Source organism: Pelophylax lessonae (genome assembly GCF_965119305.1).
Source record: "Pelophylax lessonae genome assembly, contig: HAP1_SCAFFOLD_254, whole genome shotgun sequence".
Lineage (NCBI taxonomy): Eukaryota > Metazoa > Chordata > Amphibia > Anura > Ranidae > Pelophylax > Pelophylax lessonae.
The window spans coordinates 93538-114556 of NW_028120085.1; the positions used below are offsets into that span (position 1 = coordinate 93538).

General features: G+C 49.9%; 1 protein-coding gene across 1 annotated transcript in view; it reads right to left on the minus strand.

Annotated features, from left to right (window-relative positions):
- Window positions 1–21019, minus strand: part of ABCC8 (ATP binding cassette subfamily C member 8) — a 199386-nt gene that overhangs the window by 75827 nt on the left and 102540 nt on the right. The window contains exons 8-14 of the mRNA XM_082276046.1: window positions 18749–18904; window positions 11886–12020; window positions 11355–11517; window positions 8652–8692; window positions 8415–8560; window positions 1941–2046; window positions 1721–1831 (exon numbers count right to left, since the gene is read on the minus strand). Coding sequence (XP_082132172.1) covers window positions 1721–1831; window positions 1941–2046; window positions 8415–8560; window positions 8652–8692; window positions 11355–11517; window positions 11886–12020; window positions 18749–18904 — 858 coding nt within the window. The remainder of the gene's footprint in view (window positions 1–1720; window positions 1832–1940; window positions 2047–8414; window positions 8561–8651; window positions 8693–11354; window positions 11518–11885; window positions 12021–18748; window positions 18905–21019) is intronic.

Genomic DNA, 21019 nt, shown 5'->3' on the forward strand with positions numbered 1-21019 from the left:
GTACAGGTCCAATATAGATCACTGATACAGGTCCAGTATAAAACCAGTACAGGTCCAGTATAGAACACTGGTACAAGTCCAGTATAGAACCACTAAAGGTCCAGTATGGAACATTGGTACAGGTCCACTATAGATCACTGGTACAGGTCCAGTATAGAACCAGTACAGGTCCAGTATAGATCACTGGTAAAGGTTTTGTATAGAACCAGTACAGGTCCAGTATAGAACACTGGTACCGGTCCAGTATAGAACCAGTACAGGTCCAGTATAGAAGCAGTACAGGTCCAGTATAGAACACTGGTACAGGTCCAGTATAGAACCAGTACAGGTCCAGTATAGAACATTGGTACAGGTCCAGTATAGAACACTGGTACAGGTCCAGTATAGAAAACACTGGTACAGGGATTGGAATATAACCAGTACAGGTCCAGTATAGAACACTGGTACAGATTTACTATAGAACCAGTACAGGTCCAGTATAGAACACTGGTACAGATTTACTATAGAACCAGTACAGGTCCAGTATAGATCACTGGTTCAGGAGTAGTATATAACCAGTACAGGTCCAGTATAGATCACTGGTACAGGTACAGTATAGATCACTGGTAGAGGTCCAGTATAGAACCAGTACAGGTCCAGTATAGATCACTGGTACAGGTTTGGTATAGAACCAGTACAGGTCCAGTATAGAACCAGTACAGGTCCAGTATAGATCACTGGTACAGGGTTGGTATAGAACCAGCACAGGTCCAGTATAGAACCAGTACAGGTCCAGTATAGATCACTGGTACAGGGTTGGTATAGAACCAGTACAGGTCCAGTATAGATCACTGGTACAGGGTTGGTATAGAACCAGTACAGGTACATTATACAACACTGGTACCTGGTACAGGTCCAGCATAGAACCAGTACAGGTCCAGTATAGAACTAGTACAGGTCCAGTATAGAACCAGTACAGGTCCAGTATAGATCACTGGTACAGGGTTGGTATAGAACCAGCACAGGTCCAGTATAGAACCAGTACAGGTCCAGTATAGATCACTGGTACAGGGTTGGTATAGAACCAGTACAGGTCCAGTATAGAACTAGTACAGGTCCAGTATAGAACCAGTACAGGTCCAGTATAGAACATTGGTACAGGTCCAGTATAGATCACTGGTACAGGGTTGGTATAGAATCAGTACAGGTCCAGTATAGAACTAGTACAGGTCCAGTATAGAACCAGTACAGGTCCAGTATAGAACCAGTACAGGTCCAGTATAGAACCAGTACAGGTCCAGTATAGAACCAGTACAGGTCCAGTATAGAACCAGTACAGGTCCAGTATAGATCACTGGTACAGGGATTGGAATAGAACCAGTACAGGTCCAGTATAGAACTAGTACAGGTCCAGTATAGAACCAGTACAGGTCCAGTATAGATCACTGGTACAGGATTGGTATAGAACCAGTACAGGTCCAGTATAGAACCAGTACAGGTCCAGTATAGATCACTGGTACAGGGTTGGTATAGAACCAGTACAGGTCCAGTATAGCGCTGTATAATACAATATCATGTAGAACCTCCCCCAGTCTGATCTGCTGGTGACAATGATTGGTCTATGAATTGGGAGGATCTCTCTGCTGTGTGTGGTGGGAAGGGGCAGATAGTGATGGAGGAGTGGGAGGTGGGGGAGGGGGTTAATACTGAGTGTCACACAGTGGGGGCCCCTTGGTGTCACCTTTATAAGGAATTCGTTCCCCTCCGTGCTGTTAGCGCCTCTTCTCTGCTGAAAGTTGAACGCGTTCCAGTCTTCTCTGATTGGCCGTTTACGGTTTACGACTTTGAGTGGCTGCGTCGGAGCGAGGAGACAGAGACACGGTGAGTGCGGCACACCGGGGGGCGTGCAAGGTGACAGCTAGTACTGGGAGTGACAACGCCACAACTGCGACAACACTTACCACCGCCTGGTACTTGTTCTGTGACCCCACCTTCCGGCACGGCAAACATTTATCCGTCTCCTCGCCGATCTCCTCGCTGGAGAAAAACTCGCTGAGCTTCTGGACGCTGCGAGGAGGAAAGACGACAAAAATCAATCAATTATTACTGATAACCTGATCGAGAAATACGAGAAAATCAATCAATTATTACTGATAACCCGATCGAGAAATAGGAAAAAAATCAATCAATTATTACTGATAACCCGATCGAGAAATAGGAAAAAATCAATCAATTATTACTGATAACCCAATCGAGAAATAGGAAAAAATCAATCAATTATTACTGATAACCTGATCGAGAAATACAAAATCAATCAATTATTACTGATAACCTGATCGAGAAATACAAAATCAATCAATTATTACTGATAACCTGATCGAGAAATACAAAATCAATCAATTATTACTGATAACCCGATCGAGCAAAATGACAAAATCAATCAATTATTACTGATAATGAGACGCTGTGCAATTGTAAATAAATCCCCCGCCTCCTGTCATTGGGCAATAGAAGTCTGTAATTTGCATGTCTCCGCCCACCATCTATAGATAGAAGATATTACTGGATTATAGTCAGAATGAAGAATGATTTCCTATTGGTCGGTAGGAATTATTATTACGCGAATGGCACACAATGACTCAGAGGATGGACACGCCCCTCCTCCACTCACAGCAGCCCTGGTGCTGGGCTTTCTTCTCTCTCAGCATGTGCAGCACACAATGACTCAGAGGATGGACACGCCCCCTCCCCTCCTTCACTCACAGCAGCCGGTCAGAAGCTGAGACAACGCGGAGGAGACGTCGGACATCCCCGGCTCGGTACGATCGTCCATTGGTCAGAACGCGGCGTTCACGGTGGAGATGGGGAATGGCGAAACTTCCCGCACCATTACTATGGCGTTAGTGGTCATGGGGGGAGGGGTGCTCCATAATAATGGCCATTTACCCCAAGTAAATATTATTTGTATAATAAATGATCACATGATAGGATTGGACCAATCACACGGATAATATTTCTATGATGAGGGTGTGATGTCATCGATCCTGCGCTGTATATTGGTGAAGCGATCACATGATAGGATTGGACCAATCACACGGATAATATTTCTATGATGGAGGTGTGATGTCATCGATCCTGCGCTGTATTCTGTGTGAATCGATCGGCGTCTCTCCCGGGGGCGGGATCTCCCATCTGTTGGATAATTGACACATAATTGCGGATGAATCCAATTATCTCCTTGGCTGCGGCTCTTCATTATCTGATAATAGAGATTCCGGAGATTCATTACTGACAGATGGAATTACAGAGAAAAGACGAGGCCAACACTGACATTCCAGACAGAGGAACCAATCACAGCGCTCCCTCAGAGGAGAGAGTCACAAACCTCCAGCAGGAGGCACAACCAACCCCCGGGGGGCAAATTTACTTGTGGGAGGGGCTTAGGGCGCCCTTGTGGGGACACTGTGGAACTGCGCTCACCAACGCCTGAATCTTAGGCAGGAGGCGTGGCCATGTGATGACAACATTAAGGCGGGACTCCAGACTTTAGAGGCGGGCAGTAACTTGCACATTTAACTCTTTGTAAGCCGGTGTTGCACTTCGGTAAGAGACGACCTCTCTCCAGGTTGCAGCATTTCTGGGCCGGTACCATGGCAGAGCTTCTACCGATCTCCTCCAACACCTCACTCCCAGTGACAATGTCCTGGACACAGGAAACGTGGTCTCTGGGTGTTCCGGGCCGTAGATCCGGTCCCATTATGTGGAGAACCGGTCCCAGGGGCCAAGCATTCCACCCCTTCACTACAAGAGAGACTGTCACCCCTTTCCTGGCTGGTTGGTTGCTTTAGCCGGTGACACAAATATGGTAGTCCATAGCAACGGGTACAAAGCCTCCTCTGGCAACATTCAGCTCCTTAGACTCTGTTCTGTATCTTCTCTGACCTCAGCTCCCTCTTCTTTCATGCGCCCCACTGGCACCCCTTCAGACTTCAGATCAGGCCATTCAGGTGAGCAATGAAGATCTTTTTCTCAGGTAACACACAAACAGTTCTTCCACACACTTTCCTGTACAAAGCTCTCCAGAGCCCCATAAAGGTGGCATCCTTTAGGCAGATGGCAAAGTCCAGAAAAGCCATCCTTCCAAAGAGTCCATTGAGGCAGTGAACCCCCAGAAGGTCTCAGCCAACCCTCACAGTCCATGATCTGGGGATAATCCATGACTATCAGTCCATATAGATCCACAGGCTCCAGACACCACTGGGAACCCCCACTGGGCTCCCTCCCCAAGGGGGGGCTCAGACCAACAGCAAAACCTCCACATGATGGCAGTCTTTTCCCTAACAACCCCCAGGGCACTTAGTGAGCCCTATTTATGTGACATCACCTGTGGGGGGTGGTAATCTTCTGAAAAAGCGCAGCGATAACCCCTCCTCCTCAGATCCACCAGCCTGGGAGGTCCCCCAAGGACAGTTACATTGTAATATCTGCTTTGTAAACATAACATTGACCTGAGTAACCCCCGAGCATTAACACCCCAAAAACCGGGACCGTTATAGGACCGTCTGCCGGAGAGGAGGAAATCTCCTCCCTGACCCCACAAATCCCCTCCAGTCCCATATTCCAGCTCTGTCCGGAATTCTCATTTATTGGAAGAAAATATTCCGGCTTCATTCACATTCATCATTATTACTCTTATGGAGTCAGGGAAAGGAGGTCGGGGGTAGGAGGTGAGGTCAGAGGTGGGAGGTGAGGTCAGAGGTGGGAGATGAGATCAGAGGTTGGAGATGAGGTCAGAGGTTGGAGATGAGGTCAGAGGTTGGAGATGAGGTCAGAGGTAGGAGATGAAATCAGAGGTAGGAGGTGAGGTTAGAGGTAGGAGATGAGATCAGAGGTAAGAGAAGAGATCAGAAGTAAGAGATGAGGTCAGAGGTGGGAGAAGAGATCAGAAGTAGGAGATGAGATCAGAGGTGGGAGATGAGATCAGAGGTTGGAGATGAGGTCAGAGGTTGGAGATGAGGTCAGAGATGGGAGAAGAGATCAGAGGTTGGAGATGAGATCAGAGGTTGGAGATGAGGTCAGAGGTAGGAGATGAGATCAGAGGTAGGAGATGAGGTCAGAGATGGGAGAAGAGATCAGAGGTAGGAGATGAGGTCAGAGGTAGGAGAGGAGATCAGAGGTTGGAGATGAGGTCAGAGGTAGGAGAAGAGATCAGAGGTAAGAGAAGAGATCAGAAGTAAGAGATGAGATCAGAGGTAGGAGATGAGATCAGAGGTAGGAGATGAGATCAGATGTTGGAGATGAGATCAGAGGTAGGAGATGAGATCAGAGGTAGGAGATGAGGTCAGAGGTTGGAGATGAGGTCAGAGGTAGGAGAAGAGATCAGAGGTAAGAGAAGAGATCAGAAGTAAGAGATGAGGTCAGAGGTAGGAGATGAGATCAGAGGTTGGAGATGAGGTCAGAGGTAGGAGAAGAGATCAGAGGTAAGAGAAGAGATCAGAAGTAAGAGATGAGGTCAGAGGTAGGAGATGAGATCAGAGGTTGGAGATGAGGTCAGAGGTAGGAGATGAGATCAGAGGTTGGAGATGAGGTCAGAGGTAGGAGAAGAGATCAGAGGTAAGAGAAGAGATCAGAAGTAAGAGATGAGGTCAGAGGTAGGAGATGAGGTCAGAGGTAGGAGATGAGATCAGAGGTTGGAGATGAGGTCAGAGGTAGGAGATGAGGTCAGATGTGGGAGATGAGGTCAGAGGTAAGAGATGAGGTCAGAGGTAGGAGAAGAGATCAGAGGTAGGAGAAGAGATCAGAGGTTGGAGATGAGATCAGAGGTTGGAGATGAGATCAGAGGTAGGAGAAGAGATCAGAGGTAAGAGAAGAGATCAGAGGTAGGAGAAGAGATCAGAGGTAGGAGAAGAGATCAGAGGTAGGAGATGAGATCAGAGGTTGGAGATGAGGTCAGAGGTTGGAGATGAGGTCAGAGGTTGGAGATGAGGTCAGAGGTTGGAGATGAGGTCAGAGGTAGGAGATGAAATCAGAGGTAGGAGGTGAGGTTAGAGGTAGGAGATGAGATCAGAGGTAAGAGAAGAGATCAGAAGTAAGAGATGAGGTCAGAGGTGGGAGAAGAGATCAGAAGTAGGAGATGAGATCAGAGGTGGGAGATGAGATCAGAGGTTGGAGATGAGGTCAGAGGTTGGAGATGAGGTCAGAGATGGGAGAAGAGATCAGAGGTTGGAGATGAGATCAGAGGTTGGAGATGAGGTCAGAGGTAGGAGATGAGATCAGAGGTAGGAGATGAGGTCAGAGATGGGAGAAGAGATCAGAGGTAGGAGATGAGGTCAGAGGTAGGAGAGGAGATCAGAGGTTGGAGATGAGGTCAGAGGTAGGAGAAGAGATCAGAGGTAAGAGAAGAGATCAGAAGTAAGAGATGAGATCAGAGGTAGGAGATGAGATCAGAGGTAGGAGATGAGATCAGATGTTGGAGATGAGATCAGAGGTAGGAGATGAGATCAGAGGTAGGAGATGAGGTCAGAGGTTGGAGATGAGGTCAGAGGTAGGAGAAGAGATCAGAGGTAAGAGAAGAGATCAGAAGTAAGAGATGAGGTCAGAGGTAGGAGATGAGATCAGAGGTTGGAGATGAGGTCAGAGGTAGGAGAAGAGATCAGAGGTAAGAGAAGAGATCAGAAGTAAGAGATGAGGTCAGAGGTAGGAGATGAGATCAGAGGTTGGAGATGAGGTCAGAGGTAGGAGATGAGATCAGAGGTTGGAGATGAGGTCAGAGGTAGGAGAAGAGATCAGAGGTAAGAGAAGAGATCAGAAGTAAGAGATGAGGTCAGAGGTAGGAGATGAGGTCAGAGGTAGGAGATGAGATCAGAGGTTGGAGATGAGGTCAGAGGTAGGAGATGAGGTCAGATGTGGGAGATGAGGTCAGAGGTAAGAGATGAGGTCAGAGGTAGGAGAAGAGATCAGAGGTAGGAGAAGAGATCAGAGGTTGGAGATGAGATCAGAGGTTGGAGATGAGATCAGAGGTAGGAGAAGAGATCAGAGGTAAGAGAAGAGATCAGAGGTAGGAGAAGAGATCAGAGGTAGGAGAAGAGATCAGAGGTAGGAGATGAGATCAGAGGTTGGAGATGAGGTCAGAGGTTGGAGATGAGGTCAGAGGTTGGAGATGAGGTCAGAGGTAGGAGATGAAATCAGAGGTAGGAGGTGAGGTTAGAGGTAGGAGATGAGATCAGAGGTAAGAGAAGAGATCAGAAGTAAGAGATGAGGTCAGAGGTGGGAGAAGAGATCAGAAGTAGGAGATGAGATCAGAGGTGGGAGATGAGATCAGAGGTTGGAGATGAGGTCAGAGGTTGGAGATGAGGTCAGAGATGGGAGAAGAGATCAGAGGTTGGAGATGAGATCAGAGGTTGGAGATGAGGTCAGAGGTAGGAGATGAGATCAGAGGTAGGAGATGAGGTCAGAGATGGGAGAAGAGATCAGAGGTAGGAGATGAGGTCAGAGGTAGGAGAGGAGATCAGAGGTTGGAGATGAGGTCAGAGGTAGGAGAAGAGATCAGAGGTAAGAGAAGAGATCAGAAGTAAGAGATGAGATCAGAGGTAGGAGATGAGATCAGAGGTAGGAGATGAGATCAGATGTTGGAGATGAGATCAGAGGTAGGAGATGAGATCAGAGGTAGGAGATGAGGTCAGAGGTTGGAGATGAGGTCAGAGGTAGGAGAAGAGATCAGAGGTAAGAGAAGAGATCAGAAGTAAGAGATGAGGTCAGAGGTAGGAGATGAGATCAGAGGTTGGAGATGAGGTCAGAGGTAGGAGAAGAGATCAGAGGTAAGAGAAGAGATCAGAAGTAAGAGATGAGGTCAGAGGTAGGAGATGAGATCAGAGGTTGGAGATGAGGTCAGAGGTAGGAGATGAGATCAGAGGTTGGAGATGAGGTCAGAGGTAGGAGAAGAGATCAGAGGTAAGAGAAGAGATCAGAAGTAAGAGATGAGGTCAGAGGTAGGAGATGAGGTCAGAGGTAGGAGATGAGATCAGAGGTTGGAGATGAGGTCAGAGGTAGGAGATGAGGTCAGATGTGGGAGATGAGGTCAGAGGTAAGAGATGAGGTCAGAGGTAGGAGAAGAGATCAGAGGTAGGAGAAGAGATCAGAGGTTGGAGATGAGATCAGAGGTTGGAGATGAGATCAGAGGTAGGAGAAGAGATCAGAGGTAAGAGAAGAGATCAGAGGTAGGAGAAGAGATCAGAGGTAGGAGAAGAGATCAGAGGTAGGAGATGAGATCAGAGGTTGGAGATGAGGTCAGAGGTTGGAGATGAGGTCAGATGTGGGAGATGAGGTCAGAGGTAGGAGATGAGATCAGAGGTAGGAGATGAGGTCAGAGGTAGGAGATGAGGTCAGATGTGGGAGATGAGGTCAGAGGTTGGAGATGATCACTGAAGAGCTCTTACCTGACCAGAGCCTTGACGGTGGACCTGACCACACTGGACAGCAGGAATAGCGGAGTGACCAGAATGTGGAAGAGGGAGAGGGAGGCGAAGGCCACAGCCGGAGAGAATTTGTCTTTGGTGAGGAGGTGAACGTGGACCACAAACGTCTTCACACATGGAGAGAGAGAAGAGAAGAGTCTGTCAATGGGTGGAAGGAGAGGAGCACAGAGGATTCTGGGAAATAATGACAAGACTTACGATGAGCACAGCGGCGATGGGAATGGCGGCATTCATAAATACTGCGAGAGAAGGAGAAGAGAGGGTTAGGAGCTCACATTACACACATTGGACAAGCTTCCATCGTGGCCTGATCACACCTGGGAGGAGGATGATTACACCTGGGAGGATGATGATCACACCTGGGAGGATGATGATCACACCTGGGAGGATGATGATCACACCTGGGAGGATGGTGATCACACCTGGGAGGGGGATGATCACACCTGGGAGGATGATGATCACACCTGGGAGGATGATGATCACACCTGGAAGGGTGATGATCACAGCTGGGAGGATGGTGATCACACCTGGGAGGATGATGATCACACCTGAGAGGATGATGATCACACCTGAGAGGATGATGGTGATCACAGCTGGGAGGATGATCACACCTGGGAGGATGGTGATCACACCTGGGAGGATGATGATCACACCTGGGAGGATGGTGATCACACCTGGGAGGATGATGATCACACCTGGGGGGATGATGATCACACCTGGGAGGATGGTGATCACACCTGGGAGGATGATGGTGATCACAGCTGGGAGGATGATCACACCTGGGAGGATGGTGATCACACCTGGGAGGATGATGATCACACCTGGGAGGATGATGATCACACCTGGGAGGATTGTGATCACACCTGGGAGGGGGATGATCACACCTGGGAGGATGATGATCACACCTGGGAGGATGATGATCACACCTGAGAGGATGATGATCACACCTGAGAGGATGATGGTGATCACAGCTGGGAGGATGATCACACCTGGGAGGATGGTGATCACACCTGGGAGGATGATGATCACACCTGGGGGGATGATGATCACACCTGGGGGGATGGTGATCACACCTGGGAGGATGATGATCACACCTGGGAGGATGGTGATCACACCTGGGAGGAGGATGATCACACCTGGGAGGAGGATGATCACACCTGGGGGGATGGTGATCACACCTGGGAGGATGATGATCACACCTGGGAGGATGGTGATCACACCTGGGAGGATGATGATCACACCTGGGAGGATGATGATCACACCTGGGAGGATGATGATCACACCTGGGAGGATGATGATCACACCTGGGGGGATGGTGATCACACCTGGGAGGATGATGATCACACCTGGGAGGATGGTGATCACACCTGGGAGGATGATGATCACACCTGGGAGGAGGATGATCACACCTGGGAGGATGATGATCACACCTGGGAGGATTGTGATCACACCTGGGAGGATGATGATCACACCTGAGAGGATGATGGTGATCACAGCTGGGAGGATGATCACACCTGGGAGGATGATGATCACACCTGGGGGGATGGTGATCACACCTGGGAGGATGATGATCACACCTGGGAGGAGGATGATCACACCTGGGAGGATTGTGATCACACCTGGGAGGATGATGATCACACCTGGGAGGATGGTGATCACACCTGGGAGGATGATGATCACACCTGGGAGGAGGATGATCACACCTGGGAGGATTGTGATCACACCTGGGAGGATGATGATCACACCTGAGAGGATGATGGTGATCACAGCTGGGAGGATGATCACACCTGGGAGGATGGTGATAACACCTGGGAGGATGATGATCACACCTGGGAGGATTATGGTGATCACAGCTGGGAGGATGATGATCACACCTGAGAGGATGATGGTGATCACAGCTGGGGGGATGATGATCACACCTGGGAGGATGATGATCACACCTGGGAGGATGATGATCACACCTGGGAGGATGATGATCACACCTGGGAGGATGGTGATCACACCTGGGAGGATGATGGTGATCACAGCTGGGAGGATGGTGATCACACCTGGGAGGATGATGATCACACCTGAGAGGATGATGGTGATCACAGCTGGGAGGATGATCACACCTGGGAGGATGGTGATAACACCTGGGAGGATGATGATCACACCTGGGAGGATTATGGTGATCACAGCTGGGAGGATGATCACACCTGGGAGGATGATGATCACACCTGAGAGGATGATGGTGATCACAGCTGGGGGGATGATGATCACACCTGGGAGGATGATGATCACACCTGGGAGGATGATGATCACACCTGGGAGGATGATGATCACACCTGGGAGGATGGTGATCACACCTGGGAGGATGATGGTGATCACAGCTGGGAGGATGGTGATCACACCTGGGAGGATGGTGATCACACCTGGGAGGATGATGATCACACCTGAGAGGATGATGGTGATCACAGCTGGGAGGATGATCACACCTGGGAGGATGGTGATCACACCTGGGAGGATGGTGATCACATGACACAAGGCGGTACTCCAGAGACTGGGATTCCCTCAGTGCCCATTGTATATAATACCCCAAACATTGATTAATAACTACCCCGGGGGTGTCTTATGATGAAGAGCCTGTATTCCAGGACTTACCCCGGGCTCTTCTAATGTTTATAATAGTTACTGGACTCCCCAGGAGATGGCAGTACTACAGCGCCCCCTGGTGGCTTCATTACTGTGAAATATTTATGTGATGTGAGCGGCAGAGGTGGGAACCATGGAGGGGATATCATATACAGAGGGGGTTGTGAGGGTAGTAAGGGTGGGGTATTATCAGGTGAGGGTGGAGGTAGGACATGGTGGGTGTGAGGACTTCCCAAGGTGAGACCTCCCACCATGTATGGAGGAACATACTGGATACTGAGGTGTACAAGGCGAACGCCTTCAGGCTGGTCAGCTCCTTCTGCCGCGTCTCCTCCACACTGCCATGGAAGATGTGCTCCCAGGAATACAACTTCAGCAGTTTGATCCCGCGCAACATCTCATTCGTCTTCTTCAGACGCTCGTTAGAATTCTCCTACAGGAAACAGAAATGTGCAAAATTAGCAACATTCCGGATACAAAACACAAAAAATACAACTTCGGATAAAATACACATTTATATATATATATATATATACTGTATCCCTGGGTATAATATATATATAACTCCCAGAGGCCCCTCCCCCATATGCTCAGACTCTCTGGAGGCTCCACCCCTATAATTATAATACGATAATACAGTCATAAAAATATACTGCATATTGTATAGGGGTTTCTACGTGTTGATGTTGGGGTTATAGTCCTAAAATGTGTTGATAATACAAAAATCTCTTGGCTTGTCTCTGCCAGTCCATGGACAGTGCTAACTCACCAGAGTGCTGACTCACCAGAATGCTGACTCACCAGAGTGCTGCGCTGGGCCTGAGACAACTTTGTGGCTACAAAATACTGGACTGGCGCCAGGACTATGATGACTGCGGCTCCAATTAAGGCACTGATCCCCAGAATGTAATAGAGGAGAATGATCCCCATAATGATCTGCGGAGAGATGAGACCACCATGATACAATGTTACTGATATCACCCCTCCCCCACCACCATGATACAATATTACTGATATAATCCCTCCCCCCCACCATGATACAATGTTACTGATATCACCCCTCCCCCACCACCATGATACAATGTTACTGATATCACCCCTCCCCCCCACCATGATACAATGTTACTGATATCACCCCTCCCCTGCCACCACGATACACCCCCCCATCAACATAATACAAGGTAACACACACTACCCTCTTATCTCCCACACACACCATCTCTCCCTTTTCCCACCAATTTCAGGATGTGTACACTCTGGGGGTGGGGGGGAGGGGTGGTCATTTTTTAGGGTCCCCCTGGTTCCGGCTCCTCTGGAAGAAAACTTCCAGCGTCAAGTCTGTAATGGAGGAAAGGAGTGCCGTGTGATGTCATAAAATCCAATATACTGACAGAGTGAGGGATGGAGCCTGACATGTTTCCCCCCCTGGGGGTGGAGGGTTTTCTGCCTACAATGGAGGAGAAGTGAAGGTGATGGATGTGAAAGTTCGCCATGTGTGGAGGATTGCGGGAATAGATTCTCCATCAGATCACATTGCAGTCAGATCAATACAGCGATCAATAATACGGAAACATTTTCTGCTGAATAAAATCTGCCAATAAAATGTATCCATTTCTCTGTGTGATTCCCGGAGGACGATCGATACTCGGTGTAATGAGAGGACGATCGATACTCGGTGTAATGAGAGGACGATCGATACTCGGTGTAATGAGATGTATGAATGATGTACGCTCCATCCTACTATAGACAACGCAGCGCCCGCCCCACCCCCAACAAGGTCCGTAAACACAACGATCAGCTAATAAGTGTCAGTAAAGTTAACAATCGGCTCACAAGTGACATTAAAACCAACGATTGTCTCTCGGGTGTCAGTAAAATCAACAATTGTATCACAGACATTGGTGAGAGTCACTGATCAGCTCACAAGTGTCAGTAAAGCTAATGATCAGATCACAGGCCTCAGTGGAAGCCAATGATTGGCTCACAGATATCAATGAGAACAAAGAAATCGTATCACAGGTGTCAGTAAGAACCAACAATCAGATCACAGGTGTCAGTAACAACCAACAATCAGATCACAGGTGTCAGTAAGAACCAACAATCAGATCACAGGTGTCAGTAACAACCAACAATCAGATCTCAGAAGTCAGTAAGAACCAACAATCAGATTACAGGTGTCAGTAAGAACCAACAATCAGATTACAGGTGTCAGTAAGAACCAACAATCAGATCACAGGTGTCAGTAAGAACCAACAATCAGATTACAGGTGTCAGTAAAGTCAAAGACTGTCCTAAAGGGTCAGTGAGAGCCAATAATCATCTTACAGAAGTCATTGAAGGCCAATGATCATCTGACAAGTGTCAGTAAATTTTTGTGAATTATATCAGCACCCCGGAAAAGCATACATTGCCCGCAGCAGCTGGAAACACAATCCCCCCAATTCAATTATCAGTAAAGCCAACAATTGTCTCACAGACATCAGTAGAAGCCAATGATTGGATCAAAAGTGTCAGCAAAAACCAAAGATTACAGAAGTCAGTGGGGGGCAAATATTGGATGAGGGCATCAGCAAAGCCAACAATTGGCTCACAGGTGTAAATGAAACCCTATGATTGGCTCACAGGTGTCAATGAATCCCTATGATTGGCTCAGAGGTGGCAGTGAAACCCTATGATTGGCTCACAGGTGGCAGTGGAACCCTATGATTGGCTCACAGGTGTCCATGAAACCCTATGATTGGCTCACAGGTGTCCATGAAACCCTATGATTGGCTCACAGGTGTAAATAAAACCCTATGATTGGCTCACAGGTGGCAGTGGAACCCTATGATTGGCTCACAGGTGTCCATGAAACCCTATGATTGGCTCACAGGTGTCCATGAATCCCTATGATTGGCTCACAGGTGTAAATGAAACCCTATGATTGGCTCACAGGTGGCAGTGGAACCCTATGATTGGCTCACAGGTGTAAATAAAACCCTATGATTGGCTCACAGGTGGCAGTGGAACCCTATGATTGGCTCACAGGTGTCCATGAAACCCTATGATTGGCTCACAGGTGTCCATGAAACCCTATGATTGGCTCACAGGTGTAAATGAGATCCTATGATTGGCTCAGAGGCCGTATTGTATTTTCTGGACACATGCTGGAAATATACAATATAATAACGGGAATGTAACAAACCACCATGACACTTTTCTGGTGGTATGGCCCTTAAAAAAATCCCAAGCCAGATAAAAATCCTGGTTGTCAGTGTTTGTAGTTTCACGGTCGGGTGCGGCGGATTCCGGTAGTTTTAGCGGTTCTGCGGCTGCACTGAATTAAAAAAGAACGACCTCCAGTTTATATTAGGACCAACTCTAAGCTGGAGTACAGAGACAGGCAGCAGGCTGGTCTCTGTACATGGGATAGCAGAGTGGCCTTCCCCTCCCCACCTCTCACTGGTTGTCCAGACCGCTGTTGATATCATAGACAGGCTCCTAGCAACCAGTGATGCTGACAGTGGGCGGAGCCTGATAGGAAAGCTGAGACACCAGTTCCCCATCAGGTCCACTCTCTTCTTGGCATTGAAAGCAAGAAATGGGGAAGCCTATAGCCAATAGCAGGTTGTCTGATGTCTATGGATCCGCCCACTGCCTACCACAAGGGTAGAGGACCTGATAGAGAACTAGTGTCTCCAAATCCTCATCAGGCTCCGCCCCCCTGGTCAGTGTTCTGTCTGTGATGGTGGGGAGGGAGTTCAGTTGCACTGAGGATGAGGTGTCCATATGGGCCGGCCTCAGAGGGTCCCCAACCACAGTGCTTGCCCTGAATTCATCTAGCTGATTCCAATCTAAATCTGTCACCCCAGCGACATTTGTTGTGGAGAGGCAGCATGGAAAAGTCTTTATGAATTCCCCAGAATAAGACTGACCGATATCACTGGCACACCACAGTCCACAGACCTCCATGTAGGAGCACACACGTGTGTAGCACCCCCATACCCCCCAAAGACTATAAGGGACCCCCAGAGAAAAAGTGGGCTGACATTTCCCCTCAGGGCTTGACTTCTATATGAAGACCAATACAGGAGGTCGGGGCACAGCCAGAGAACATGCAGACTCCAGAAAGCCCACCTCCAGTCATACAGAAAGAGAACACAGCCACCCCCCCCCACCAGGCACAGCCCAGGAGGAAGAGGAAACAGCCACACCTCCCCACCAGGCACAACCCAGGAGGAAGAGAAAACAGCCACACCTCCCCACCAGGCACAGCCCAGGAGGAAGAGGAAACAGCCACACCTCCCCACCAGGCACAACCCAGGAGGAAGAGAAAACAGCCACACCTCCCCACCAGGCACAGCCCAGGAGGAAGAGGAAACAGCCACACCTCCCTACCAGGCACAACCCAGGAGGAAGAGAACACAGCCACCCCCCCCCCCCACCAGGCATAGCTCAGGAGGAAGAGAACACAGCCACACCTCCCCACCAGGCACAGCCCAGGAAGAAGAGGAAACAGCCACACCTCCCTACCAGGCACAACCCAGGAGGAAGAGAACACAGCCACCCCCCCCCCACCAGGCATAGCTCAGGAAGAAGAGAACACAGCCACACCTCCCCACCAGGCACAGCCCAGGAGGAAGAGGAAACAACCACACCTCCCTACCAGGCACAACCCAGGAGGAAGAGAACACAGTCATACCTCCCCACCAGGCACAGCCCAGGAGGAAGAGAAAACAGCCACACCCCCACCAGGCACAGCCCAGGAGGAAGAGGAAACAGCCACACCTCCCCACCAGGCACAACCCAGGAGGAAGAGAACACAGTCATACCTCCCCACCAGGCACAGCTCAGGAGGAAGAGAACACAGCCACACCTCCCCACCAGGCACAGCCCAGGAGGAAGAGGAAACAGCCACACCTCCCTACCAGGCACAACCCAGGAGGAAGAGAACACAGCTACACTCCACTAGGGTGACCACATTTCCTAACTGCCATTCAGGGACACTTACTTTCCCAAGTGCATTTCGTCAAACTTATACGTGAGACTGGCAAAAACATATCTGTCTGTGCATTTTTCAGTATTTCTGCACACTTTAACTGGCTACTTAGATATCTCTGAAGTCCTGATTTTGGAACCAAAGAACTGTCCCCAAAAACTGTAGCCACACACACACATTACATCCATGTAACTCCAAGCAGAAGTTCTGGCGCTAATCCAAGATTGGAAAATCCTGAAATGTCCCTTCGCAGAGAATGCATAATAGCATATGAAGAAAATATCTGTAGCAACACTGTTCGCCCAATCCCAAACACAGGACAGCATGTAGGTAAATTTGAAAGAAAATGAGGGATGGCGCTCAGATATGCATAATGCTCATGCTGGTGAAATTCAACCCCAATGTGGACTTCAATAGACAGTCTCATAAAGATTTATTGAATAGTTCCAATGGTTAAAACAATATAATAGATTAATAATGAACAGTCCTACCACTCCTTGAAAACTCTGTGCCTCCTCACTGATTGTTTGTAGAAATCCCTAGTATGTTCTTAGGGACCTGGTAATCGGTGTAAAGGGTTGTGGCTGGCAGATGGAAAAACAGATTGGGTCAGAAGCGGGGGTCTCAAACGGTCTGGTGTGCGGCCGCCTTCCCAGACCAGAGCCTCTGCGTTGAGCTCCCTCGGTGCCTACCGTGTGAGCACCGGGAGGCGCACGCTGATCATGACGTCACCGTGCAGGACGGGACCAGAAGTCCGTAGATGGCCAGCCGGAGGAGTCACCCGGAAGCCGAGAAGAGCGGAGGACTGGATACGTTCGCTTCTGTGGAGCCTCCAGATTGCCATGCCACGACATGTTTCGCACGATTGTAGCTTTGTCAAGTTGTGGCTGAACTCTGAAGGCAATTGGAGGCTCTAAGAAGCCAAGTAATGGGCGGGGTTAGGCTCACTGGCCAATGGAAAAAACCCCAATAGGCTGAATCAAAGAAAAATACCCAAATGATGACACATGTTAAATCATAGAATTAAAAAATAGATAAATAAATAAAAAAAAATATATATAAAAAAAAATCATTCCGGGACACTGCATTGTCCTGGAATGAGGGTGACCGGGACCCGGGACAGACTCTCCAAATGCGGGACTGTCCCGGGCGATCCGAGACACGTGGTCACCCTACACCCCACTAGGCACAGCTCAGGAGGAAGAGAACACAGCCACACCTCCACCAGGCACAGCCCAGGAGGAAGAGAAAACAGTCACACCTCCCCACTAGGCAAAGCTCAGGAGGAAAAAAACAGCCACACCCCCACAAGGCACAGCCCAGGAGGAAGCGAACACAACCATACCTCCCCACCAGGCACAGCCCAGGAGGAAGAGAACACAGCCATACCACCCCACCAGGCACAGCCCAGGAGGAAGAGGAAACAGCCACACCTCCCCACCAGGCACAACCCAGGAGGAAGAGAAAACAGCCACACCTCCCCACCAAGCACAACCCAGGAGAAAGAGAACACAGCCACACCCCCACCAGGCACAGCCTAGGAGGAAGAGAACACAGCCACACCCCCACCAGGCACAGCCCAGGAGGAAGAGAATACAGCCACACCCCCACCAGGCGCAGCCCAGGAGGAAAAGAAAACAGTCACATCTCCCCACCAGGCACAGCCCAGGAGGAAGAGAAAATAGCCATGCCTCCCCATCAGGCACAGCCCAGGAGGAAAAAAACAGCCACACCCCCACAAGGCACAGCCCAGGAGGAAGCGAACACAACCATACCTCCCCACCAGGCACAGCCCAGGAGGAAGAGAACACAGCCATACCACCCCACCAGGCACAGCCCAGGAGAAAGAGAAAATAGCCATGCCTCCCCATCAGGCACAGCCCAGGAGGAAAAAAACAGCCACACCCCCACAAGGCACAGCCCAGGAGGAAGCGAACACAACCATACCTCCCCACAAGGCACAGCCCAGGAGGAAAAGAACACAGCCATATCTCCCCACCAGACACAGACCAGAAGGAAGAGAACACAACCACACCTCCACTAGGCACAGCCCAGGAGGAAGAGAACACAGCCACACCCCCACCAGGCACAGCCCAGGAGGGAGAAAACACAGCCATACTTCCCCACAAGGCACAGCCTAGGAGGAAGAGAACACAGCCATACCTCCCCACCAGGCACAGCCCAGGAGGAAGAGAACACAGCCACACCTCCCCACCAGGCACAGCCCAGCAGGAAGAAAAAACAGCCACACCTCCCCATCAGGCACAGCCCAGGAGGAAGAGAACACAGCCACACCTCCACCAGGCACAGCTGAGGAGAAAGAGAACACAGCCACACCTCCACACCAGGCACAGCCCAGGAGGAAGCAAAAATAGCCATGCCTCCCCATCAGGCACAGCCCAGCAGGAAGAAAAAACAGCCACATCTCCCCATCAGGCACCACTGGCATAACTCCTAGTGATGGTCAGATATAAATATTCATAACTCAGATCATTGCAGCCTCCTACCCCTATAGGATTATATCTGTGCACAGGTAGAGGTAGGATTAAAGCACCATCTTCCAGGACTGCTACCACCCCCTCCTGTCCATCAACCTAAAAAACAGCCCCTCCTACTGCTAGCCTGATTTCAACTTTCCTGTGGTTTGAGGACAGATTTTGGGCACACGCAGAGCCCCCTTACCCACCTGAACGGGCATTGCCCAGAGATTAGGGCACAGGAAGAAGAACCACATCAGCTGGTTGGCATCAATTGCCACCAGATTGCAGATCTGCCCGGAGGTCATGTCCCCCATAGACATGTTGGAGGTGGACAGGTGCATGATCTTCCTGTAGATCTTCGTCTGCAGAGGGAAGAAAACATATCAATAACATAGATATCAGTCATGTGATGACATGTGGCTCCTCCCACATCCTCATACATATCTTACCGAAGTGAAAAAAGAAAGACATTTCGGCTTACTATGGTCAGCTGATTGATGGATGGATTCTGATTGGCTGCTGTGGGTCTCTGATTGGTTGCTAAGGGTTACCACATTCACATTTTCCTTACAGATTGTAGCATTGCTGTGTTCACTTTACACCAATGTCAACCATATTATCAGGGATGTACTATTCTCTGAGGGGTCATGATTATCACCCCCCTACCTTGACCTCCCATCCCCCATCTCTCCCCAATGGTTACCATGAAAATGACTATCCACCAATCCATCTTCTTCTTTTCAGAAATAACTCGTGGATCTCCTCCATTGGGTGAATCACTGGGAGCTTCAACCCTAAAAACAGCAGAAATCCTTTATATGGAATATTCCGTGACATTGATCCTTCCTAAAACCCACAAATTGGTGACCCTGATTGTGGTGGGAGTCGGGTCACTCAGAATGCCTGGCAGAGTCGGGTCACTCTCAGAACACCTGGCAGAGTCGGGTCACTCAGAACACCTGGGAGAGTCGGGTCACTCTCAGAACACCTGGCAGAGTCGGGTCACTCTCAGAATGCCTAGCAGAGTCGGGTCACTCTCAGAATGCCTGGCAGAGTCGGGTCACTCAGAAGGCCTGGCAGAGTCGGGTCACTCAGAATTCCTAGCAGAGTCGGGTCACTCAGAATGCCTAGCAGAGTCGGGTCACTCAGAACCCTGGCAGAGTCGGGTCACTCAGAATGCCTAGCAGAGTCGGGTCACTCAGAACGCCTGGTAGAGTCGGGTCACTCACAGAACACCTGGCAGAGTCGGGTCACTCAGAACGCCTGGCAGAGTCGGGTCACTCAGAATGCCTGGCAGAGCCGGGGTCACTCAGAATGCCTAGCAGAGTCGGGTCACTCAGAACGCCTGGCAGAGTCGGGTCACTCAGAATGCCTGGCAGAGTCGGGTCACTCAGAACGCCTGGCAGAGCCGGGGTCACTCAGAATGCCTAGCAGAGTCGGGTCACTCAGAACGCCTGGCAGAGTCGGGTCACTCAGAATGCTTAGCAGAGTTGGGTCACTCAGAACGCCTGGTAGAGTCGGGTCACTCACAGAACACCTGGCAGAGTTGGATTACTCAGAACACCTGGCAGAGTCGGGTCACTCTCAGAACACCTGGCAGAGTTGGATTACTCAGAACACCTGGCAGAGTCGGGTCACTCACAGAACACCTGGCAGAGTCGGGTCACTCAGAACACCTGGCAGAGTCGGGTCACTCAGAATGCCTAGCAGAGTCGGGTCACTCAGAACACCTGGCAGAGTCGGGTCACTCAGAGCACCTGGCAGAGTCGGGTCACTCTCAGAATGCCTAGCAGAGTCGGGTCACTCAGAACACCTGGCAGAGTCGGGTCACTCAGAATGCCTAGCAGAGTCGGGTCACTCAGAACGCATGGCAGAGTCGGGTTACTCAGAATGCCTAGCAGAGTCGGGTCACTCAGAATGCCTAGCAGAGTCGGGTCACTCAGAACGCATGGCAGAGTCGGGTCACTCAGAATGCCTGGCAGAGTTGGGTCACTCAGAACGCCTGGCAGAGTCGGGTCACTCAGAACGCCTGGCAGAGTGGGGTCACTCAGAATGCCTAGCAGAGCCGGGGTCACTCAGAATGCCTAGCAGAGTCGGGTCACTCAGAACGCCTGGTAGAGCCGGGGTCACTCAGAATGCCTAGCAGAGTCGGGTCACTCAGAACGCCTGGTAGAGCCGGGGTCACTCAGAATGCCTAGCAGAGCCGGGGTCACTCAGAATGCCTAGCAGAGTCGGGTCACTCAGAATGCCTAGCAGAGTCGGGTCACTCAGAACGCCTGGTAGTGGATGCATGGAATAACCTTCCTGCAGAAGTGGTAGCTGCAAATACAGTGAAGGAGTTTAAGCATGCATGGGATAGGCATAAGGCTATCCTTCATATAAGATAGGGCCAGGGACTATTCATAGGATTCAGATATATTGGGCAGTCTAGATGGGCCAAATGGTTCTTATCTGCCGACACATTCTATGTTTCTATA